Consider the following 24,626-nt stretch of genomic DNA (forward strand, 5'->3'; position numbering starts at 1 on the left):
GATGCTACGATGGGACAATCTATGGCCATTTTATGGTACCATTCACATCTGGACTGAATCCACAACGAAATGAGCGCCATCCCCTCTCAGGTGATGCAGACTAGGAATGCCTGCAGCATCAAACTAAGTCATCGCACTGCAAAGAGAGGCCTGCTATGGAGAAGCATCATTCCCAGAACGCTCACACGGCCACAGCGCCACACGCCCCTTCTATCTGACGTTACAGAATAGCTTCCTGGTTAGGAAGCGAGAACACAGGACAGGAAACGGAGACAAGCGACTCAAACTGAGTCTGGCTGATACTGAGGAAAGAAGAGACAACTGAAAAGAGGGCTGCGGTGTTTGATGTGCTTCAAGAAGGCAGGCTTGGCGAAGGCCTGACCTCCTCCTCCTCCTCCTCCTCCCCCATTCCTGCAGACGGTGCGGACACTCATCCGAAGGCTCGGGGAAGTGGCCACCAGGCTTCCTTGAACGCTACCCTCAAGGCCCACATCACGTCCATCAGTAAATCCTGCTGGCTTCATTGTCAACACACACCCCATGAGCCGATCGCCTTCTGCGTCGTCACCATCACCTCACTTGGAATACCAACAGCCTCCTGCAAACAGGTCTCACAGTCTGTAGAAGTGGGTTCAACCCAGGAGCCAGGGACCTCTGACAGGTAGGAATTACACTATGCTGCTTCTCTGTTCTAGTGCCAACCTCCAATCTAACAAAAACCCAGGCTCAAACAAAAGCAGATGCCTCCAAACCCTTAGGGACCAGTCCCACACCTCGCGTCACACACAGCTCTGGTCAGGGTGCTCCTCTTTCTCTTCCTTGACCATGCCCGCCCTCCTCAGGCCAACAGTGCTCTTCTCTCCAGTCTACCAGTGACTTGTTCAAACGTGTTTTCCTCTGAGAGGTCTCTCCCCACTACCTTACCCTACTCGCTAGTCGCTTCTTCAGTAGCACACCGTTGTCAGCACTCTGCTTTCCCTTTCCTGGCGGCACTATTACATTTCATCGTAACTGAAGCTGTGTGCACGCAGGGTGTGGACTCTACACTAGTTCAAAGCCTTGCTGGGACGCCACCTTCTGCAGCTCTGGCTTACGACACAAGAACGAAAACTTGGGAGGTGGACACGCCTTAAGGCTACGGCGGGCCACCGCGATGTATTAATAAGGGCTCTATCATTTATACGGAAACCATTTGTGGATGCTCAGCAAGGGAGTGGAAAGGCGCGGTTTGCAGAGAGAGGATCTGCAGGAGAGCAACAGCGTCAGGAGGACGCGGAGGGGCGGGCCCTGCAGGAGGGAGGGAGGGAGGGACCCGGTGGCCCCAGGTGGCCGCTCCCGGCCGAGCCTTTCCTGCGGCGCACAGGTCGCCTCCTACACCGCAGCGGCCCCGCTCCCCAGCCCGAGCCCCTGCGGTGGGACGCTCGCTCGCTCGCTCGCTCCTGCACGTGCGCGGCCACCTCCCGAGGAGCGACAGGAGGCGGGTCACGGGGCGCGCCCTCCCACCCACACTCACGCGGGCCGGCTCTCGGAGCCGCGGGCATGCCGACTGAGGAGAAGGTGCGCAGCCCTCGCGCTGCCGGACACAGCGTCGGCCTCAGCCGCAGCGCCGCGGCCGCCATGCTACAGGACGGCGAGCCGGAGGGGACGCGCGCCGCCCGGAAGGGGCGGGACCGGAAGCGTGTAGGCCTGGGGCCGGAAGTGCGTTGGGCCTGGTGGCAGGTGTGCATTGATGGGGTCTCTGACCCAGACGTCGTACAGTCTGCGTCTACTGCTCTGGGTTTTGTTGTTGTTTGTGTGTTTTAAACAATGGGTGCTCTCAGACGGTTTTCTTCTTTCCTTTTTACTTATGGGTTTTTTTTTTGTATATTGGTGTGTGCCTGCGTTGCCCACAGCGGCCAGCAGAGGGCGTGGGGTTAGAGAGGCTCTGGAGCTTCCGTGTGGGTGCTGAAAACAGACCCTGGGTCTGAGCAACCCCTGCTTAACAATTGATGGCCACCTCTCCAGCTTCGTCTCCCCCCCCCCCCTTTCTTTTCAGTCATCCTGCTCCAGTCTCCAAGAGCTGGAATGGAGCATAACTCCTAGCTTTACACTTCATATATTTTAAATCCACTGTGTGTGTCGCACTTGTAAGAGACCTGGTTCTTTGGTTCCTTGCCCATCGCCCACCACCTAGTTTCTGGGAATAAAACTCCAGTGGAAGGCTCACACCTTTACTTGCTTTACTGTTTCAGCAGCCCTTATACTTCCTAAGTGACAGCAGAGCAGCAGAGCACATAACGAACACCAGAGGCGTGGGGGCGGGGGGGATGACACAGCATGGCTGTGGCCACAATTTTTAAAAAATGGCTTTTTGAACTAGATTGTTTGGTGTTAAATTTTGACCTTGTCTTTTCTTTCTTTTCCTCTGTTGGTTTTTTGAGTCAGGGTTTCTCTGTGTAACAGCTTTGGCTCGCCTGGATGCACTTTATAGACCAGACTGGCCTCAAACTCAGAGATCCGCCTGCCTCTGCCTCTGGAATGCTAGGATTAAAGGTGTGCACCACCATGCCTGTGTGTGTGTGTGTGTGTGTATACGTTTTGTATACACCTTTTGAAAGGATATATATATATATATTGAGATACCTCAAGATCTTAACAAAAAAACAAAAAACCTCAGCCTGCTCACTCTGAGGTGTTGGTCACTTAATCTAAATGTCTTCGAACACTATTTTTAGCCTTATTTGTATTTTATCTGTTTATATTTGTTTTTTAAATGAAGAAACGTGTGTGTACATGTGCACAGCATGTGTCCCAGGGACAGAACTCAGGTTGTCAGGCTTGGAAGCAAGTGCCATTACTACTGTTCCATCTTGCAAGTCCTTTTGTGTATGTGTGTGCGTGTGTGTGTCTGTTTTGTTTGCTTTTTTGGGGGGAGAGGCATCCAGAGTTTCGGAGGTTGAGGCAATTAGATTGCAAACTCAAGGCCAGACTAGGCTGCATATTATGTACTTAGATCCTGTCCCCAAAATAGCCCAGGACCAACTGAGCCTTTTCGCTCCAGAACCCTTGGTAGTATCTAAAGATGCATTGAAAAGATACATATATTTATTGTGTCATCTACTGTAACATAAAAAAACCCTATAACATGACTTCATTCTTTGCATAGTTGGGTTGACAAGGCATAAAACAGGCTTTTGTCCAATAGACATTCATCAATAATCTGTGAATAAACCTATCAATTTATGCTAAGTCTCTTTAATACACCCATTGATACAAGACTGGCAGTGAGCAGCCTCCACAGTCAGGGCAGAGTCACAGCTGCTGTCGCTCTGATCACTTTCTTGTTTTTTGTTTGTTTTGTTTTTCGAAACAGGGTTTCTCTGTGTAGCCTTGGCTGTCCTGTACTCACTTTGTAGACCAGGCTGGCCTCAAACTCACAGCGATCCACCTGCTTCGGCCTCCCTAGTGCTGGGATTAAAGGTGTGCACCACCACCACACCCAGCTCTGCTCACTTTCTTACTCTTCAGTCTAAGGCCCCAGCCCATGCCCATGGCACGGCACTGCCCACATTCACCGTGGGTCTTCCAAACTCCCAGGCACATCCAGAGGCGTATTGTCTTGGCGATTCTAAACCAGCTACGCTAACAATTTGTGATTAACCATCATAAATACTGTGCCACTGGAGAGAGGAAGTGGAGGTCTCAATCCGTATCTTTACTGTTCATATTTTGCAGTGCTGGGGGATGAGCGCCTTGTGTATCTTAGGCAACCACTCTACCACCGAGCTATGTCCTCAGTCCTCTCAAACTTTGCATAAAGTTAAAACTGCTAAGTAATTATGTGTATTGATACTCAACTACTACAACAATAAACACCGCGTCTCATGCCAATGTCCAGTGTTGTCTCATCCTTCCTTATTCTAGCTTCTTAAGGCGAGGGCTTCAGCCCGAAGATGTGTTCCAAGGACGGAAGAGAAAAGCCGAGGAAGCTGTGGACTCAATTCTTTCTTGAGGCAGGAAGTCGTCACAGGGATTACAGAAATTCTTCCCCTGCTTTCCCCAGAACTTGTCTGAGTGACCACTCTTTATTTATTTCATATTTGTTTGTTTGTTTCTGAAACATGGTTTCCCTGGGTAGCCTTGGCTGTCTTGGACTCACTTTGTAAACCAGGCTGGCCTCAAACTCAGAGCGTGGACTGCCTCTGCCTCCTGAGTGCTGGGATTAAAGGCGTGTGTGTCCACTCTTAACAGGAGGTTTGCGTGGGGAGGGGGGCTGCTATTGCTTAAACTTGCAAGGCGCATGTCCATTTGAACACAAGTGGACGGAGAGCAGGAGCAGGCTCTTTAGACTCTGCCTATACTGAAGGAGCAGCTATCTCTGTTCCCTGCGCACCCTGTGTGCTGGTGGGGGTGGGACTTGGTGGGCCTGGATCAGTGCTAAACACTGAAGACTGGATTTCAGATCATCAACAGCAGCAGTGCAAGACAGGCATTGTCTTCTTTGTTTTGTTTCTGAGACTGCATCCCAGGCTGGATATGAATTTGTGGGAATTCTCCTGCCTCAGCTTCCAGAGTGCAGGTATGATACACACTCTTCCTACTCCCTTCATCTTTAACCTTTGAATGGAAAAACTAGGTGTGGGATTCCAGAATAAAAAAAAAAAAATCAAATGGCATATCTCCGGAAGTTTAACTGAAGAAAAAACAAACAACAGCACAGCGGGGCAGGGGTGGGACAAAGCAAAAGAGATTACCAAAGTGCCCTGGGGAGTCACAGAGGAGAACCAGCTAGATGGGCACTACTGGTGACCCACTAGGTACCTGGATACCTGGGTCTCAGAACAGGCCGCAAAGGGCTGCAGTCCAGAGGGACAAGCACAGGCTTCAGGTGTGACCTCAACAGTCGTGCCCACTAGGGGTCCTGGTATAGACTCAGTGACCTCCAATGCGCCTTTCTAAACAAACAATGCAGAACAGGCCCTGACACCGAATGTGCTTCTTACTCTAACGGCCGCCCACGATGGGGTTAACCAGCCTTGCAAGAGCCCTAGATTCCCACACAGACAGGACCAAGGCCGTGGGAAGCCATCAGAGTGAAAAGCTGTTCTTGGAGAGTAAGTGTGTAGTGATTTGGTCCATGCTGTTTAGAGACAAGTTTCCCTGGGTATCCCTTGCTGACTTGAAGCTCACCTCCAATCCACAGGCACCCTGCCTCAGAGCCCCCAGTGCTGGGATTGCAAGGCTGCAGCACACGAGCACGGCCCATGCTTTCCTAGGGCTGCACACGAGGGAACAGCGTAAGACCGGGACAGCACAGAGTATGAGCAGGAGCCAGGAAGTGATGACCACACCCAGCTCCCTCCCTGCAGGGTGTTCACCTGCGTGGCCAGAACCAGCACTGCCTAAGAGTCAGACCCACTTTATGTGCTGTTGGAAGAGCTGGGGCGTCGGCTTTTTGTTAACAGCCCATGACTGGGAATTAAACATCTTAGACAAATAAAAATAACACCTACTTATTAGAGCCTTATGCGCAAACTGTGATAATGTATTTAAGGCACTGGGCTCAATGAGAGTTCAGTAAATAAAGGCAATTACTCTTTATATTGTTAAACCTCAGAAAAACTTTTCGGGGAAAAATGACCACCGTTTGAAAACACATTCCTTTCTGCAAATACAGATATTGCAACAAGGAACGCTTTCACATGTAACTTAATAAGTCATGATAAATTAACACTCAACTGAACCATAAGTTAAATCCATCAAAAGTCCTCTGTGTGCAAAGTTGCTAGAAGGCGCAAGCGTGGGTTGGGGGGTGGGGGTGGGGGCTCAGAGGACCAGGAGTGGCAAGTTTTGTTTAGGAGTCCTGAACCAAAACTGGCACCCCAAATGTACCCACACCTGCTCAGTAGTTGCTCCCCCTACAACAGCAGTAATATTTTATGCTTGTGACTATGAGACTAGCTCAAGCCCGGCATGGTGGTGACACACGCCTATAATCCTAGCATTCAGGTCAGGGAGGCAGAGGCAGGCAGACATCTGGTGAGTCTGAGGCCAGCCTGGTCTACAAAGTGAACCCAGGACAGCCAAGGGTACACTGAGAAACCCTGTCTCAAAAAAGCAACCATCCAAAGAAACTAGTTCAAACAAAGACAAGGTTCGTTTTGCAAATCAAATTTTATGTACAACTTATCAGTTTCTCTCCCAATTTTTAATTTTTGAATAAGCAAAGTCGAAGTTCTCCCAAGACACACCTAGGGTTGTTTTTGTTTTTGTTTTCCTTTCCATAATTGCGAAACTAACAAACTTTGACTCAAGTAACCACTTTCAGTTAGCGCCGGGGCATTTCCCCTTCCGTTGGGTCTTACAGGCCTGTCACAGCAGCGTGCCCAGTCAGAGGATGCTAATGTAAACCTTGCCCATGTCGCTCAGTGTATCTCTTTTACTCAGATGGTGTCCCAGCAGCTCTCTGATGGAGACACAATCCTCTGCCTCCAGCACAAACTGCTCCACAGCCCTGCGTCCCGGCAGACGGCTCTTCGCCGTGCCGCTTCGGACACTGTCCAGGACGACGCCTCTGATGGCTTCAGGTTCTCCCGGCACACCAAAGACGATGAACAGACCCAGACAGTCCTCTCCCACCAAGTCACAGAACTCTCCCAGCTTATCAAACCTGCCTCTCTTCCAAGACTCCTCTCCCTTGGACTCACACGACTTCGGGTCCCTCAGAGGGAGGGAGGCCATCCTCAGGGTCTGCACTGCCACCTGAAGCCGTATTTGCTTATCAGGTCCCCAGAAGGTCCAGATCCAGTCTGCTCCGAACAGCAGGGCCTGGTGCTTGGTCGTCTTGGTGGTGGTGAGCCAGTCGTCAGCCCCCCTTTCCTGGCAGAACGTGATGAAATGGACAAGGAAGATTTCACTCAGTGTACTAGCTGCGAGGCCGAGGCCGCTCAGTGGGTACTCAAACCTGAGGAACTCCTTCAGCTTCTGTGCTGCGTGGTCAACAGCCGTGCTGACCACCTCACACATGACGAGGACCTCCTGGCTGTCCTTCGGAGCCAGCTGCTGTGAGGCCTTTTGCCCCATCTTCCCCCACAGAGAACACGCTGCTCCTAGTGACCAGGCATGTAAATGTTACCAGGAGTTGCTTCCGAGATTTTCTTCAGCGAAGCCGCCTCTGTTGATACCATCACCAGCTTTCTAACACCACAGCTTCCTTGGTGTGGCTAGCCATACAGACCTGAGGCTGGACAAACATGTGAGGGAGGGCCCGTTTGTCAATTGGGTGTGCTGTGCTCCCAGACTTCTGCTGCCTGCCAAGTGACAGATGACAATTTCACACAAGACACCTGTTCTGCTCCAGGTTATGTACAGACCACCTTTGGTCTTGGTAAACTCTTAGATGCGGTTCCTTTTCCCAATAAAACAGTCAAACTAGACCACATGTGACTGTACGGGTTAGAAGCATACTCCTTTGTCTCCGCTTGCTATCTCCAGGTTTGTGTCACTTCTGCTTCCTCTTCTTTACTCCTCCGTGCTGACCCTTTGTTCCCCAGGTGTGTTGCTCTCATTTCCTTTTATACAGACTTCTTCTTACGCAGAGATCTCAATTTGTCTGATTCCGTGCTGTGGACCCAACTCGAACAAACATGCAGGTTACATGTTACTGTTTCCACCAGAAACCAAGACCCTGTCATTCTGAACAAAGGAGCATTAAGTGATTCACTAAAAACACAAGGCTCTGAGTTGGAGGCCAGCCTGTCTACAAAGCGAGTCCAGGACAGCCAAGGCTACAGACAGACTTTGTCTCAAAAAAACCAACCAACCAAACAAACCAAAACACACATAAGGCAATTACCAATTGACTTTATTTCCTCTTAATAATGCAAACAGTGCATAATGCTTTTGTAAATAAAATATATAATCCAAAGTCTTTAGCTTTATCACACATCATCAGTTGTTACACTGACCTTAATAAGGAACATTTGGCATCTGTAACAGTCTGCTGGAATTTCCAACCAGGCTCTAATAACAAATTGAGCTTTCAAATGGTGATGTTTACCCATGTTAAACTAAAACCCCAATACAGGAAGAAGCCAGACAGTCATGAAGTCATGAATGGGAGCATTCAAGGGGGGGGGCGCACCGTGATCGTCAGGTGATTTGAGTTAGAAATAAACAGCAGTGGCACAAAGTAGTGAGCAGCCTCATCCCCTGCTGAGCACAAGAAAGGAATACTCTGACATTTAGAAATGGCTGTCACCAGGTCTACTGACACAGACTGAACTGTCTCCTGCCCCCACAGTGTGTGAGCACCTGCCTGAACAATTGGTCTCCTTATGTGTAGCCCTGAATGTAAAATGGATTGTCTCTAACGCACGCATAAACACACGCCACACCAACAGCTGCATTTTAGATTTCTACTTAAAAAAAAAAAAGTCTTTGAGCCTTGTGTTACAGAAAACATGAGCAACGTGCTATTGAACAGAATAGCCACTAGTAAAACACTCTGCAGCTTCAGAATACTTGGATCTTGATTCCAATAGCACGAGGCGCCTTCAGTTGACAGTGTAAGTTACAGCCGACCTGGCGGACTCACCGACAGTCAGTGTAAGTTACAGCCGACCTGGCAGACTCCCCGACAGTCAGTGTAAGTTACAGCCGACCTGGCGGACTCACCGTAACAATGAGTTTAGCAAAGAAGAAAACAAGACACAACATGTAATGGTTCTGTCTGGGTTTTGGCTTTTGGTTTTTTTTAATCATCCTAACAAAAACTTTTCTGAGGGGGATGGGAGTGCATCCAAAGGATCCAAGTTGAAGCTTCTAAACTGCTTGGCAATTTTGTGGGAACCAAAGAAGTCTATCCTAGCCTGAAAGAGTAACACTGTTAAAATTCATCAGTGGAGGAAAGAGGACTAGGGCTTCTTCAGGAATTAGCTGGATATGAACACTGAGAACACTGGGGTCTCTTTGTTTTTAATGTGATCTTTTGATCCTCTGTCACAAAATAGATGTTCTGCTTTCTATATACTGTATATATACACATATTTAGAAAAATATATAAAAATAAGACAGTAAGAGGCGAGTGGCAGCGTGGCTGCACTTGGTGACACCGAGTGCTCGGTGAGTGCCTGGATCTGGAGAGCATCGTGCTCAGCTTAGACGGCTGCAGTGAACACTGATGCGGCCACACCTCCACCCGGGGATGTGAAGGAAGCATCTGTAAATACCCAACTGTAAGTGCAATGCTTTCAATAGGATACATCACAGACTCTACATTAAATAGAGGCAGACAAGCATGCTGCGTTCACCAGTGTCTCCTTTTCCTCAGCATCTTCAGACTGGCACCGTCCCCCTCATGACTGTCCCACTTCTGAGTGAGAAGTTGGCATGACTGACAGTGTACCACCTGTCAGCTGTTGTGCACACTATCTGAAAAGGCGGCATCTGTGCCCCTGGCACTTGCCCAGGGCCTCTGGTCAAACGTTGGAGTCTTCATCTGTGATGCTGGCACTGGGGGAGCGAGCGGCCAAGTCTTTAAACATGTCATCTTCCTTCAACATGTGCTGGAATGCAAGGACAGCGAGTTACACACCTGCCTCCAACACGCAAGGAGCTGTTTGTGGCCTTAGGTGCTCTTAGAATAGCGTTTTCAACCCTATGTGCACTCACCGTGAGATTGTTGATGCCTTCGGAAAATGCACCTATCTGTCTCACCGTCCCTTCCGAATCCTCCATCTGCCAACAACAGCCCATAATGTGACAAACTCATTTGCACAAACTCCAAAGTGCAGCTAGCTGAATGACAGTCTAGGCAGGAAGGACGTAAGTGGCACTGAAGGCAGAAGGGGCAGCAGACAAAGCCACCCACTGCCTCAGCTTCGCTGCAAGGCCTCAGGTCAGCACCTGAAGTGGGCAGCAGTCTGTAGCTGTTCAGAATGCTTCACGATTTTTACTTTCAGGCATGTGAAGGCAGCACACTTCGCCAGTGACAGTGGCAGTGAGCGAAGCTTCTGAACAGTGTCTGAGTGGCAGTCAGCTCCTTACCTGCTCTAACCGATCCAAATCGTCCTCTTCATACAGGCCCATGTCTAGGCCAGGTCTCAGGCCCTTCTGGGAGCCGCGTCCCGACACCTGGCCCAGCTCCATCGGACAGACATACTCCTCTCCGTCTTCACGTTTCTTCTTCCTCAGATTCCCAAAGTTGCTAAAGGTCAGTTTCTTCGGCTTTAAAATCAAAGAAAAAGACACCCAGAGACCTGATAAAAATGCCTCTGACTAAGGACTAATAACACATGTAAGTTAATTATGCACTTCCTCACACACAAGGAGCAACTTCAATGATCAAACTATTGTTGAGAAAGCCAGGAGCACCCCAGACACAAGCAAGGCAACCAGATACCGCAAGTGGTCTTGGTCTAACTCTGAAAGGCTAATCTCACTGTTATGCCACAGGCTGGACATGCCAGGATCCCTTGGATTAGACAGAACTTAACAGGATTCCCTTTGGGGATGAGCCTAAGTTTTTGAGGCTATTCAATCTAAGGTCAGCAAATGACCGAGGTCCTAACTGGGCCTGGAGGCACAGGCCTGCCTACAGGTGTAGATACTTGGAAGCTGAGGCCGGCGAATCACAGACCGGGGCATGGAAATCAATGGGAAAGCACTTGGTTAGTATGGTTAAGAACCTGGGCTCCATCCCAGGCTGAGCGGAGAAGAAAGGAGCCAGGGCGGGAAGGGACAGCAGGTGGCAGAGCTGTGGCTATGCTGCTTGCCTATTCTGCTGAGTGGTAGGATGCCTCGTAGTAAAGCATCCGCACCCCTGGAGAGAAACAGCATCCTAGTCACCACACAGTCCCAAAGGAGAAAGGAACTCAAAGGCAGACAAGATAACAACAGAGAAAGGTGTTTCTGGGAAAACTCTTTTAACATGTTTCCACGTTAAGAATGTGGAAACAACACATCCAGACAAGTAGGAGTCACTCTGAAGAAGAAAAGTTGATCTCAAACCCTGGCAACCTTGAGTCTGCAATCCTCATGCCTCAGCCTCTGGCTGGTTTTGACTCTCTCTCTTAGAGTTAGAGATTGATCTTTATTTAGAACCCTCATCTACCAAGTTAGCACCTCCCACGAACTGGGGGCACAGTGAGCAGCACCCTTCACAGGCTTTACAATCTTCTGTTTAGGTGATGCCTCTGTAGGCCCCTGGCAGCGGCCACTGTGGTCTTCCTTGGAAGCCCTGACAGCCTGCTCTCGCTGAGCTTTCCTAACGTCTGGCTTCTGACTCCCCTTGGCCACCACATCAGCAGGTGATGCAGAAGTGATGCCTGCTGGGATCTGACTGCACAGCGGGTTCTCCTGAATTTCTCCCGACTGCCCTTTTTTCTTCTGTGTTTGCTTCTGTAGCAGGCAGTGCTGACTCAGGAGACGTTCCCATGCGTCATGGCGTAGCACTCCCCGTGTGCTGAGTAGATCCTGTGCCTGGTGAAACCGCACAGCTCGCCTTTTTTCGTGGTAACCGCCCGCTGGCCAGAAGGAACTGACTCCTTCTTTAGAGGACTTTTCTGACTTACGATCTTCCTATTGGTTCGTTTACTCATCAGCAGCACTGGAGATCACGCCCGAGCCTCGTGCCTGCCAGGCGTGTGTTCACACTCAGTTACTCCCACCCCAAGTCCTCTGTGTACCCACTTGCCAACAGGAAAAGAGAAGCCATCGCAATAGCAAACTGGACCCAAGTTGCAGTCCTCGGCACGGGCGACACACAGATGACAGCAGCAGCATCACGTTCCTCAATAAACACAGTGGCCTCAGAAGAAACTTCCCAACATGCAGTCCCTTCTCTGCTCTTGAAACTTATAAATACGTGCACATACAGACATTCTAAACTAATTAGTAAAGCTGAGTGAATCTTAGAAAATGGTGTGGTTCTGCGTTCCGGGAAAGGCCGGGATGGGGGGAGATTGGGGGTTGGGGGGGCACTGAGTCGGAAGCATGCGTTTCTCTCCCTGCAGAAAGTGTCCGGGTTCGCTTTCCTCAGGAACATCTGGCTCCAGGTGGAGGACACAGAATAAAACCTGTGTCACAAGATTTAGGGTCTTGCTGAAGTTTGGGAGAAAAAAGATTTCACGGCAGCAAAGTGCTAGGGCTCTTTTAAACAGCCAGTTTAGTGGCAGATGGCCACGGCGCCTGATCAGGTTATAGCTGGAACAAGGGTTCAGGAGCCTGGCCAGACGGCAGAAGCCTGCAGTCAAGCCTGGGGCCCCCGGTGAATTCTTCAGAGAGAAGGGGCCTTCTTCCCCAGCGCTAACAGCTCAGATACACAGCCAGAAGGGCCTTCGGTGAAGTGGATTGTGCGCTCTCACGCGTGTGTTTATTTCACGTGAACCCAGGACTTGTAAGCCCTGGGCAGTGGGGAGAGCTCTGATAGGACCATGGTAATGTTCTGTTTGAATGGCCAAAGATAACAGGTTGTGTCACCTGCTCCTGAGGCAGGCACAGAAACAAGGGAAAGAGCTTTGTCAATTCTCAGCATGAGAGCTTTTGTTGTGTTTTGTTTGGTTTGGTTTCAGGTTTTGTTTCGTTTTTTTTTTTCAAGACAGGGTTTCTCTGTGTAGCCTTCGCTGTCCTAGACTCCATATGTGGACCAGGCTGGACTCAAACTCACAGCAATCTTTCTGCCTCTGCCTCCCTGAGTGCTGGATTAAAGGCGTGAGTCACCACACCTAGCTGAGATTTTAAATCTCAAATTTGAGATTCCTGGGGTTTGAACATTCTCCGTCTTGGCAGTTCTGTGTCTCTCCCTGGAGGCACGGACCATCAGCACACCAAATGGAATACTGGAGCCTTTGCTGACATCTTGCAATAATTAAACGTCAAAACCAGAACCAACCTTCACTTTGGCAGTAGCTGTCAGCAGCACGTAATCCGGGGACTCCATGGCGTCTCGCTTCTGGTGCTGGGCCTCAGCACCGATCAGAAGGTTGAAATGGGTGGCCAGATGTCTGCGCAACAAGGTTTTGTTTGGTGGAATGTTCAGTAACTGAGCCATAGTTTCCACATTAAAACGAGGCTCAAGAACCTGTAAGAAAGATTTGGATTGGTAAAGATCAAGCCTAGCTGATGAGGAAGTACTTTACAGTTTACAAAAATCTTTCATTTGGGTAATCCCCAATAGCCCCACCAACAGCCCAGGGCATGGACACACTCTCTCTCTCTTTTTTTTTTTATGTGTAAAAGTGTTTGCCTGCATGTATGCATGTGTACCACATGTGTGCGGTGCCCATGGAGGCCAGAAGTGGTCTCAGATTACCTGTTACTGGCCCCCACGTGTGTGCTGGGAACTGAACTCGGGGTCTCTGTAACAGCATGTACTCTGAGCTTTCTCTTCAGGCTGGACTTTGGATTTTAATTTACATATCACTGTGCCTTAGTTAGGGGTAGCCCTGGTGTGGAACCCAGGCTTTAAGGGACACGGCAGCAGCACGTCTTCCTGTTTAGAATGCTGCCTCTGAACACAAGCGCTCACGGAACACTGGTGTGCAGAAATAGCCTGTATCTCGGCAAGGTCTAAACCATGGTCACATCAGAGTTGGCTGGATACTGCTCAAGAGTGAAGGGTGACAGAAAGAAATGGGCCTAAACCTAATACAGAAAAACACTAAAAAATGCTCTGCAAGTACAACCTAGCGTGAACACCCAGGAGGGCTGGGGTCACCTCAGTATTACTCAAAGCTGCGGCGTGATGAGTGTCTTTCCCTACTGTGCGTAGAGCCAGCGTCTACAGTTTAGAATATCAGCACACAGTGACGACTCATCTAGGGCGTAAGACCCAAGTTTCAACACAGGCTCACTATGCTCCCTATGTGCACAGCCTCATGGTAACCGGATGCAGTAGCTATGCTACCGTAGCTGGGTGTAGAATTTTCCACTTTTGATGCACATTTCACATCAAGACTGCACACCCATTAAACTAAAGGAAACCAAGAAAGCAATTTCAAACCGAAAGAGAACTTTACCATGAGCCCTCCATGGACACCGCTGCCTCTGAGATTGGGGGCATATTCTGCCAAGTCCACAGAGCGAAGCCACTCCATCACACGATGGTTGGTCCACTGCTGAACCTCAGAGGGGGTGATGAAATTCTGTGGAAACAAACACACACGATTTGCTTCAGGTGGTGATGACAGGACTCGAGACACTAACCCTGAACGCACAATCTAAAGCAGTCTAACAGGGCTGGCCCACGGAAGAGCACTATCTGGTGTCCCATGAAGTATTCAAAGAAAACACAAAACAAGTATTTGCTAATTTGACTGCTCCTTGAAAGAACTTTTACCTCAGATTCGAGCCTTTTTATGCAGTAGCAAGAAAAGGTAAAGGAAATATTTGCAGTGATGTCCGTGAATTGAGTTGGCAGTAAAAAGTATAGTTCATGAACAAGAGGAAACAAGAGGAAGCAGAAAAATAGCCTTGGGCTTTGGGGCACACTGGGGCCGTTGTGGAAATAAAAGCGAGGGGTGCAGGAAAGCCAAGCCACGTAAGACTGGATCAGTGGCATGGAGCTTTCTGCAGGCTCCAAAAGAAAAAGGTCCTGAGTTTTCCACACACGGACTGTCGAGTCAAACTTCTTGTTTGACAAGCTACCTCGTCGGACGGCCGCCTCCGCAGGCAGTTTGGCTCAAAGCTGTTGATCCTCAGGACTTGGATGGCCCTTTTGATGCTGAGGTGGTGCAGCACACTCACAACCTTCAGGGTCAGCAGGTCATCCTGCAGAGGAGGAATGAGGAGCTCACGCTGCTGCCCCCGGCAGGAGTCCCAGAACTCTGCATGGTGGTGGGAGCCACTCTGTTGTGATTTCAGTTTTCATTCAGTAACAGAACTCCTGTCCTGTCCTCAGCAAACTCCCCCTCTAGAGCCTCAAGCTCATATTGTTCCCCCAAAATCAGCCACATCTTTCTAAGTCTTGCAGATGTTCTGCTAGCAGAGCACCATCATCCCAGGGCTCTGAGAAGCACTCGCTGCTCACTACAAGACAGTCTGTCTTTTATCAAGGGCCAGGAAGAGACTGGGTCTGCATGCAGCCAGGCTAGCCCCAACTCAAGATACTGCTGCCTCTGCCCCAAAAGCTGCTGGCTGCGGGGCCTTGAGGGAATTCCTGTTTCCTCCTTCGTCCCCAGAACTTGGTCTGAAAGCAAAGGAGACTTGGAGGTCGGCAGCCAAACTGCCCTTCTTTTCTGTCAGCACACAGCAGAGCCAGAATGGTCACTAGGATCAAGTTCCCTGCTCAGGGTCCTCTGCTTCACCTAGCAGCCTGGGTGACCAACGTCGAAAAAACTATGCCCCTCAGGGCAAGGGTTTGGGTAACAGTAAAAAAGAGTAAAGAAATGCAGACTTCTAAGTTTCAACACGTCCCCAATCAACATCTTCGAGGAAACACTTTGGGCAGTCTGAGGCCCTGGGAGCCGCTTCAAACATGCCTAACACACCTAAACAAACCATCTCAGTGGCAGGTGATTCCAGGGCAGTACCGAGATGAACCTGTAAACACACCCAGAGGATAAACAGAGAGCTGCCCATGCAGGCACACAGCACACCTGTCACTCGCAACACATTTCTTGTGGGGGGGGGAAAAAAAGTCAAAGAAATTACTTTATTATAGAAATGTTTTTAAGAGTAAAAATGAATGTTAGTGGTTTATTCTTGAGGCTACTCAGCAAAAAAAAATTATTTCCTAAATTTTGTATGATTAATTTATTAAAATTAGTGTCTTATGATAAATTAGAAAAAGAAATTAACATATTTTAATCTAAAACTGAGATACTCATTCCAAACATTTCAATATAGGCTACTTTCATTTAATTAAAGTCTATCTAAATGCATAATGTTTTCAATATAATAAAATGTTAATTATTTCTGAGAATATATTTGAAATCATTTTACAAGGATTGCTTTCATTTGGGCATTCTGGTGCAAACCTTTAATCCCAGCACTTGAAAGGCAGAGGCAAGCAAATCTCTATGAGTTCAGAGCCAACCTGGTCTATATAGAGAGTTCCAGGCCAGCCAAAACCACAACCAAAACTATTCAAAAAACAAAAACAAAAACAAACAAACAAAACCAAAGCAAGTAAGTAAACACATGGTTCATTTTAAAATAACTTTAGACTTAACAAAGGCTTCTAGATAGCATGGAGTTCTATGTGCGTTTTATAGTTATTCCCAACATTCACATCCTATGAAACTATAGCACACATCAAAATTAAGAAACTAGCACAGATAAGAAAATAAAGTACAGGCTTTATTCAGCTTTTGCTAATTTTATGGCTTATTATCTTCATTAGTGCATGTGTATGGTGTATGTAGAGGGAGGCACGCGCGCGCGCGCGCACACACACACACACACACACACACACACACACACACACACACACACAGCCAAGTCCGAGCACAGCTCTGTAGTGTCAGTCCTCACTTCCATCTGTGCATGGGTCACAGGAATAGAACTCAGGCTGTCAGGTTTGCAGAACAAGTGCTTTTACCTGCTCAGCCATCTCACTGGCTCCCAAAGTGGCTTTTTATTTCCTGTTTTTTGCCACCTAAGATCCTTTCTCTGTTCCTAGAGCCAACCCAGGGAGCCACATCCTAACAGGGGCTTTTGTGTAGGATGCACAGGTCATGCTTTCCAGAGTCACTTGATGTCTCTCAGGCATGAGGGCCTTGCATGTGCTTCCTGTGGTTTAAGTCTGAAGTTGCTCACACTCCCATGGGACGTCTGACCACCACATCCCAGGGACATGGGCAGAGGCAGGTCAAAGGTTACTGTATTTGTCCTGGGTGGAATAGTGCTATGAAGAGAAGAGCCTGGAACCAGCCTAGGTTCAAATTCTTTAGGACTTCTCACCACTTAGTAACCATGGGAACGTGGTTACATTACCCAGCCTCTCAACTTCTTGTTTCCTCATCTTAAGAGTGACGATGATAATGGTACTTACTTAAAGGGTTACTGAGAATCAAGCATCCAGGTCAGTGCTTAGAACAGACAGTGGCTGTAAGACACGCCCTACTCATTAGGGTTGTTCACACAAGCCTGCATGATGTTCCCACCAAGCTTGTAAGTACTTTGGCTCAATGCTAAAGGAACACAAATCCCATGAACTGAGCTCCAAATTCCTTTCACCGTGAAAAAAAGTTTATGGAATTAGCAGGTTAAACTCTGTACTTACTTAGCAAAGAAAACACCTATGTGGCTGCCTTTTCAAATGCTCTTTAAATACAAGTATCTTATATAAAATATTAGTCACACTATGGTCTTTATTCCCTGGCTGGAAGCCTAGAAATATCAACAGATGAGGAAGCAGGGCGAGTCTAGCCTCCCTCCTCCTTGAGCCCAGGAACTGCTGACCTCCTGGGACTGATCTGAAGAGTGGAGCGTGTCAGGGGACAGTTGGGAGGAGGAAGGCAAGGTCGGTGGCCAGTCCACGTGGAGCAGCACACCTGAGTGTGTAATGCAGGGATGACTGTAGGTGGCCAGTCCACGTGGATCAGCACACCTGAGTGTGTAATGCAGGATGACTGTAGGTGGCCAGTCCACATGGAGCAGCACACCTGAGTGTGTAATGCAGGAATGACTGTAGGTGGCCAGTCCACGTGGATCAGCACACCTGAGTGTGTAATGCAGGGATGACTGTAGGTGGCCAGTCCACGTGGATCAGCACACCTGAGTGTGTAATGCAGGGATGACTGTAGGTGGCCAGTCCACGTGGATCAGCACACCTGAGTGTGTAATGCAGGATGACTGTAGGTGGCCAGTCCACGTGGAGCAGCACACCTGAGTGTGTAATGCAGGGATGACCGTAGGTGGCCAGTCCACGTGGATCAGCACACCTGAGTGTGTAATGCAGGGATGACTGTAGGTGGCCAGTCCACGTGGATCAGCACACCTGAGTGTGTAATGCAGGGATGACTGTAGGTGGCCAGTCCACATGGAGCAGCACACCTGAGTGTGTAATGCAGGATGACTGTAGGTGGCCAGTCCACGTGGAGCAGCACACCTGAGTGTGTAATGCAGGGATGACCGTAGGTGGCCAGTCCACGTGGATTAGCACACCTGAGTGTGTAATGCAGGGATGACTGTAGGTGGCCAGTCCACGTGGATCAGCACACCTGAGTGTGTAATGCAGGGATGACTGTAGGTGGCCAGTCCACGTGGATCAGCACACCCGAGTGTGTAATGCAGGATGACTGTAGGTGGCCAGTCCACGTGGAGCAGCACACCTGAGTGTGCAATGCAGGGATGACTGTAGGTGGCCAGTCCACCTGGAGCAGCACACCCGAGTGTGTAATGCAGGGATGACTGTAGGTGGCCAGTCCACGTGGATCAGCACACCTGAGTGTGTAATGCAGGATGACTGTAGGTGGCCAGTCCACATGGAGCAGCACACCTGAGTGTGTAATGCAGGATGACTGTAGGTGGCCAGTCCACATGGAGCAGCACACCTGAGTGTGTAATGCAGGGATGACCGTAGGTGGCCAGTCCACGTGGATTAGCACACCTGAGTGTGTAATGCAGGGATGACTGTAGGTGGCCAGTCCACGTGGATCAGCACACCTGAGTGTGTAATGCAGGGATGACTGTAGGTGGCCAGTCCACGTGGATCAGCACACCCGAGTGTGTAATGCAGGATGACTGTAGGTGGCCAGTCCACGTGGAGCAGCACACCTGAGTGTGCAATGCAGGGATGACTGTAGGTGGCCAGTCCACCTGGAGCAGCACACCCGAGTGTGTAATGCAGGGATGACTGTAGGTGGCCAGTCCACGTGGATCAGCACACCTGAGTGTGTAATGCAGGATGACTGTAGGTGGCCAGTCCACATGGAGCAGCACACCTGAGTGTGCAATGCAGGGATGACTGTAGGTGGCCAGTCCACGTGGATCAGCACACCTGAGTGTGTAATGCAGGGATGACTGTAGGTGGCCAGTCCACATGGAGCAGCACACCTGAGGCAGGGATGACCAGGCCTCAGCCCTTTCCATCCCAGTTATAGGATATAACTGGACACACCATGAAACACCAGCACTCACAGTGCACACTTCAGGATTTACCTTGCCAACTGTATCAATCCTCTATGGCTTAGGCTAATACAGTTCTGCCTGGCTGAAACTGGGTTTCAAATTACCCCAAAGCTGTTCCAACTGCCAAACTCTATACAATCCTCCCAGGAAGCACCTCACCGAGAGCTGCTTACCACAGTCATGTAGTGCAGCATGCGTCCGTCCACCCGCCCTTCGTCAAACTGGGTCTTGTACTGAGGAAGGCCAATGTCATCCAGCCACCCTACGGGAGAAACGCAGTGTCAGGGCCGCGGGCACAACGCCCACTTCTGTGAGTAGAGGGAGCAGGTGACGACGCTGACTCCTTTCCAAGCACAGAAGCCCTTACTCGTGACCCAGTGGAAGTCCAGCTTCCCATAGTTGGTTTCCTCTTCCGATCCCAGGGCTTGCAGGGCCAGCTGGAGCTTCTTGCGATGCAATGGCTGCTTGATGCCAAGCTCCTGTAACGACAAGCAGAGCCTTAGGATCCTGCCCGTCAGGGATGGACCCACCAGCAGACAGCGCGGCATCCTCCACAACGAAGCTCCCCACTCACGACCAGCTCCGTGTTCGTCAGAACACTACCTCAGGCTAATAAACCGTCTACACTGAGCTCTAGTGTGGCCCTCAAGCCAGTGCAACTCTGCGCCTGCCACAGTGGGATGCTAGACACTGCCTAGGAATTTATTTTATTTGTAAGAAAGAAACTGTTTTATGTATAACAGGCATTTTGCTCCTGTTCTGTGTACAATGTTCAATAATTACAATGTAAAATATGGAGTATTCTTTTATGAAGTAAATGGAATTACATATATCACACTGTCAATGTAAGTTTACAAAATGATTGAGACATAGAGGCTCTATGTATTTTGTAAGGCCTACTCATTATATAATAGCTATATGATTACATAGGCTAACACCTCAAGAATAGTAGTACGGGTTCCACTGACACTATTTGGTTTAGAATAGCAAAGGATCCCACATCCATACCCTGGTGTGGGGAGGCGCGGCTGGGGACCGAAGCCTGGGCCTCGCACATGCCGAACGCTCTACGCTGAGCCCCACCCCAGCTTCTTCTTAGTAAGTGCGCAGAGGCAGAGCGGAAGCAGTTACCTTCTCTAGATCTTGCTGGGAAGCCTGCAAAAGCGTCTGGCCAGATATAATCCAGTGCTTGCCGGAACTCAGGTAGGAGCCCAGGCCTTGCTCTGCTAACCAGCTGCACACCTGCTCCTTGGTCCACTTGGCAAATGGCATATCCAGGTCACTGTGGGGAGAGGAGCGGCAACCCTAAGCCAGCCCTACAGCTTACGGGCGACAGGCAGCAACTGCGCTTACAATCAATACGGAAACTCCCTGGTGACACACATTTCACCAAGAAAAACGCACTCTAAGATGAGCTATGGGAGTCGCTTTTTCAGAATCAAGCAACATTGTCCGAAGAGCAGACTCCCAAGCCGGAAACACTCTGCTTGACTGAAAGAAATTCAAGTATAAAGAGAATTCACTTCAGCAAGATGGCAGATATTCCCTGAGAAGATGGTGTGCACCTGCTAAGTACAGAAAGGGACACTCCAAGCAAAGGTTTTATTTTCTTTCACTTATACAGTTTTATAGCTTGAAAAAAAATTGAGGGTGACAGGCATGTATTTTTAAAATTATTAATTTATATTGTGTGTACACATGACAGAAACATTTAAGTAGCACCAGGGAGCTCTTTATTATACTTAGGAAGACATACGGCAGGTGAGACCAGCTGCTATCTGAAGGCGTGTCCAGCCAGGCCTGTGTGGGAGAGCGTGTTTGCCGCAGATTCTTCTTCTGAAAGGCTCTGCACAACACCTTGCCCTGCATGTTTGCCAGCCCCACCCTTTTATGTTCAGGAGGTCAGCCTCGGTGGCTTCAAACTGGCTCTACACTGTTAGCAAAGCACTGGGCAAGTTCCTGGAGCCCCAGTGAGTGAACATTCTACAGCCTTCCCCCACCTAGCATAGCAAGGCATTATGCATTTGTTGGAACAAAGTACGGCCTTGATAAGCTCGGGAATTCTGGCGACCATGTCTTCAGGGACTTTCAAAGACTCCACCAAGTGCTAATGTTTATCGATCAGTCATGATTAGACAGCTGACCGGTATGAACTCAATCCTCACCGTCACCTTTAGGGGCAGGTGCCATGTCTTACTATGGCGAGGGGAGGGAAGCAGAGCATGGGAGCCACAGCTCGAGGTCACCACAGTGAGGCCAAGAGAAGTCCAAGAAGACTGAGTCTAGAACATCATTTCTTACCGTACCTACCCCCACTTTTCAGTGCTGGGCCTGGGATCCAGGACCCCAACACAAGGTCTCCGCTACTAAGCCACAAGCCCAGCCCTTAGAACCATCTCCTAACCACTAGGCGACCCCACCTTTAAACAGCTCCGCCTTCAGACACTGCCCACATAATGATACCTATATAAAAACCCAGCCCAGGAAGCCAGAAGCAGTGAAGTACACCTGTTCCTGACACCCCACATGCTCAGACAGCCCTCACCCACACAGCTGACACCAACCACTGAAAAGCAGTGCCACTCTTCCCAGGCAGAGCAAAGTCATGGTGACATCACAGGTGTTCTTACCTGTTGGACTGTCCTAAGTCACGAGACCAACCGAGCCTGGGGCCTGCAGTGGCTCTTGTCCCTCCTCTTTTGAATTCAGGCTCAGACATGTCATCTGGGTTGAACGTAGTGGACTGACTTCTCCTAAGTCTGAGGACAACGCACATGGCCGTACATTAGACCCAGTATTAACCAAGGCCTGACGAGTTCATGAATCCTCTATCACTCTTCCTTCCAGAGAGCCTTGGTGTCCACCCCCAGCCCGACGTCCCACTATCCCCTGCACTGGGCGACATGAGCCACAGGCGCTGCCCCTGCTGCCCTTCCACTTACTTCCCAAAGAGTCTCATGATGCCTCGGGACTTCTTTCTGGAGTCTGGGGATGGTGGAGACATCGGGAATGCACTGGTCCCCTGTGAACCTTTTGGCTGCGATGTCCCAGCCAAACCTAGGTGCTCGGCTGTCTCCTTCTCTGTCTCAGCTGTCCCGAGGACAGAAGAAAGGCCACATGAGTACAACTAAGTACTAACCTTCTTGGCTTCACCAACTTAAGAGTTCCTCTCCGGGAGGTCTGCAAACCAGTGTTTCACAGAGTACAGAAATGCATATAAGTGTACATCCCCTAAGCTTACTCTCCCACATAAAGTTAATTAACTTGAAATCACCCTTTGAGGTAAAAAATACATGACAGAGCTTGGTGTGGTGGTGCACACTTGTAAACCCACCAGCCTGGAGGCTGACACGGAGGAGTGAATCTGAAAGAGGCTTGGGCTACAAAGTGAGATCTCTCTAAGATAGCAAGTGTCTCAGGAGTGTTCTTTATTTGATGGCCGTGCGTCTGTGATGAGACTGTCCCTCATCTAGTGCCTGGTGCAGCCACTCTTGCACCCACTTACATCCCTGCCCCACTCTCCTGTCACAACTTGCTCCTAGAGCTGTGTTCTGCTGTTTCTTCTTTGCTCAGCACCCACTTTCTACTCTTCCTACATTCTAACCAACTCTGCTCCCCCTCTTCAGGCTCTCAGGAGGCTCGGCTGGTCTAAGCTCAGCCGCGCAGGATGCTTTATCTTTACAGGCAGATGGTATCAGAACCTGAGGCTCACCTCACTCGCCAGTCCCATACCCGAGTCCCAGTTTAATGTGCCAAGAACAAACCCATCCAATTCCCCTAAACATCTTCTCTCAAATTTTATTTGGCACAAAATTCAAATTCTATGTCATTTTCTTCTTAACTCTCCTTTTCCATTTACATCACACAGTTGCAAAGGAATAGCAGTTCTTTTTCAAGAAATGGGTCACCAGGTATGGTGGGGCACCCCCATAATCCCAGCATCAGGAAGTCGATGCAAAAAGGTTTCAAGCTTGAGGTCAGACCAGGCTGAAAGTGAGACCCTGTCACAGCGGGTAACCCTCCTAGCCTATTATGCATTAGACACCCATGTGAGATTTTCTTTAGCTGTAAAACCAGTCTTTCTTAATTTGGCACTGAAAGAGCAGCATTCAAACTCGCCACTGCAGACTTCCACATATGCATGACAGCAACTGTCCACTCCTGGGACAGCAGCCACAAGCAAAGACAGGGCTGTTGCTTTCCAGAGTGTGAGACTTTATGTTTTATCAAGAAAAAGCAACACTTGGCTGGGTGTGATGGTGCACGCCTTTAGTCCTAGCACTTGGGAGGCAGAGGCAAGTGGATCACTGTGAGTCTGAGGCCAGCCTGGTCTATAAAGCGAATCCAGGAACCCTGTCTTGAAAAACCAAAAAAAAAAAAAAAAAAAAAAAACCAAACAAACAAAAAAAAACCAACCAAACAAACAAAAACTCAAAAAAGAAAAACAACACTTGTTCAAAAGAACAGGAAAAGTGTCTGAGAGGATCTGCAGGAGTTGTGTTTTCTATGCAGAAGAGCCGGGACTACAGGTCACAACAAGCAGCACTGGCCAACAAGCGCCAACCACTGCCTGAGGAAGAGAGCAGTCGCAAGCGGGTGTCCACCTACAGGAGTTAAACTTATGCAGCCAGCCCTCATTGCAGACGCTTCAGGCTCCACAAAGAATGGTACTGCTTTGCTAGGGCATTTGTGTCAACAACTAGGTATCTGTACAGGCTGACAGAGCCTCTATCCACTCCCACCCCACAGCCACAAAGGTTATGGGTACCCTGAAAATGCTCCCAGCCCAACTGAAACCAACATACTTCTTTTTTTTTTTTTTTGAAGGCTTTCTTCACACTATTCCCCATGGGGAGACAGAATGAACTTCTCTTAAAAGCAGTGTGATGGAGGACCCTCAGATCCCAAGTGAAGTCACCGGTCAGGACTAAGTATCAGCAACTTCAAAGTAATAAAATGTCCAGAATGTTCCCCTAAGTAAGTCAGCTCCTGTCTTGCAATAGACACTATTGGGGAAGGCCGAGATATGAACACATGGAGGAGGGAGATGGCTCAGTTGTGGGTGAAGGAGCTGGGATGCATAAAGCCAGCACATTCCAGCCTTGCACCCTGCACACTGCGGAACATCTCCACAGAGCTGCTTACAAGGTGTCAATAGCACTGGTTAAAACAGCATGTAGGCTCAGAAGCAAAGGCTCTGTGGAGTCTGTTTTAGCCAAAGACGAAGGAATATTCTAGAGAAGACTACATTTTCTGATTGCGGCCAGCTTGCTTGGTAGAGCTCAGACGCTGAGAGTGGAGAGTGAGGGTTAGATGGTTTGGGATCAGCACTGGTCAAGGCTGGCATGCAGGGTACGGTACCTAAGGTGGGTGCACTGGCACTTCGTTTACGGTCTTCAGGTATCCCAACAACGCACACAACACACGCAGGCCAATGGAGAAAACACAGGGGCGACAAAATGAGACAGATGAGACTCCTCCATGCAAAGCAAATGCCACAGGAGGAACGCACGCACCACTTTGAGACTATACACACTGCACGCTGTCCTCCCACCGCCACAGAGGGGAGACCG

At 49.3% G+C, this 24,626-nt stretch overlaps 3 protein-coding genes across 9 annotated transcripts in view; all 3 read right to left on the bottom strand.

Moving 5' to 3' along the window:
- MRPS35 (mitochondrial ribosomal protein S35) overlaps positions 1-1,670 on the bottom strand; it is a 31,838-nt gene extending 30,168 nt beyond the window's left edge. The window contains exon 1 of one of the 2 annotated variants that reach the window (XM_084765696.1): positions 1,514-1,670. In XM_084765696.1, coding sequence (XP_084621822.1) covers positions 1,514-1,619 — 106 coding nt within the window. In that variant the 5' untranslated portion in view covers positions 1,620-1,670. The remainder of the gene's footprint in view (positions 1-1,513) is intronic. The other variant, XM_084765697.1, reaches the window with a different exon arrangement.
- Positions 1,671-6,134: 4,464 nt separating this feature from the next.
- REP15 (RAB15 effector protein) lies at positions 6,135-7,671 on the bottom strand. The gene has a single exon (XM_084765698.1). The coding sequence runs from the start codon at positions 7,060-7,062 to the stop codon at positions 6,370-6,372; it is 693 nt and encodes a 230-aa protein (XP_084621824.1). The 5' UTR covers positions 7,063-7,671; the 3' UTR covers positions 6,135-6,369.
- A 151-nt stretch (positions 7,672-7,822) lies between these two features.
- PPFIBP1 (PPFIA binding protein 1) overlaps positions 7,823-24,626 on the bottom strand; it is a gene marked incomplete at its 5' end in the record, with an annotated part of 59,914 nt that continues 43,110 nt past the window's right edge. For 3 of the 6 annotated variants that reach the window (XM_084765691.1, XM_084765692.1, XM_084765688.1), the window contains 13 exons: positions 7,823-8,602; positions 8,643-9,545; positions 9,652-9,717; positions 10,027-10,206; positions 12,872-13,060; positions 13,998-14,123; positions 14,626-14,748; positions 19,227-19,315; positions 19,421-19,532; positions 20,185-20,335; positions 21,684-21,812; positions 21,996-22,143; positions 24,415-24,447. In XM_084765691.1, coding sequence (XP_084621817.1) covers positions 9,459-9,545; positions 9,652-9,717; positions 10,027-10,206; positions 12,872-13,060; positions 13,998-14,123; positions 14,626-14,748; positions 19,227-19,315; positions 19,421-19,532; positions 20,185-20,335; positions 21,684-21,812; positions 21,996-22,143; positions 24,415-24,447 — 1,433 coding nt within the window. In that variant the 3' untranslated portion in view covers positions 7,823-8,602; positions 8,643-9,458. Of the gene's footprint in view, positions 9,718-10,026; positions 10,207-12,871; positions 13,061-13,997; positions 14,124-14,625; positions 14,749-19,226; positions 19,316-19,420; positions 19,533-20,184; positions 20,336-21,683; positions 21,813-21,995; positions 22,144-24,414; positions 24,448-24,626 lie in introns of all 6 variants that reach the window. The other 3 variants (XM_084765690.1, XM_084765689.1, XM_084765687.1) reach the window with 2 other exon arrangements.

The sequence above is a fragment of the Acomys minous genome (assembly GCF_964271855.1).
Source record: "Acomys minous genome assembly, chromosome: 17".
Taxonomy (NCBI): Eukaryota; Metazoa; Chordata; class Mammalia; order Rodentia; family Muridae; genus Acomys; species Acomys minous.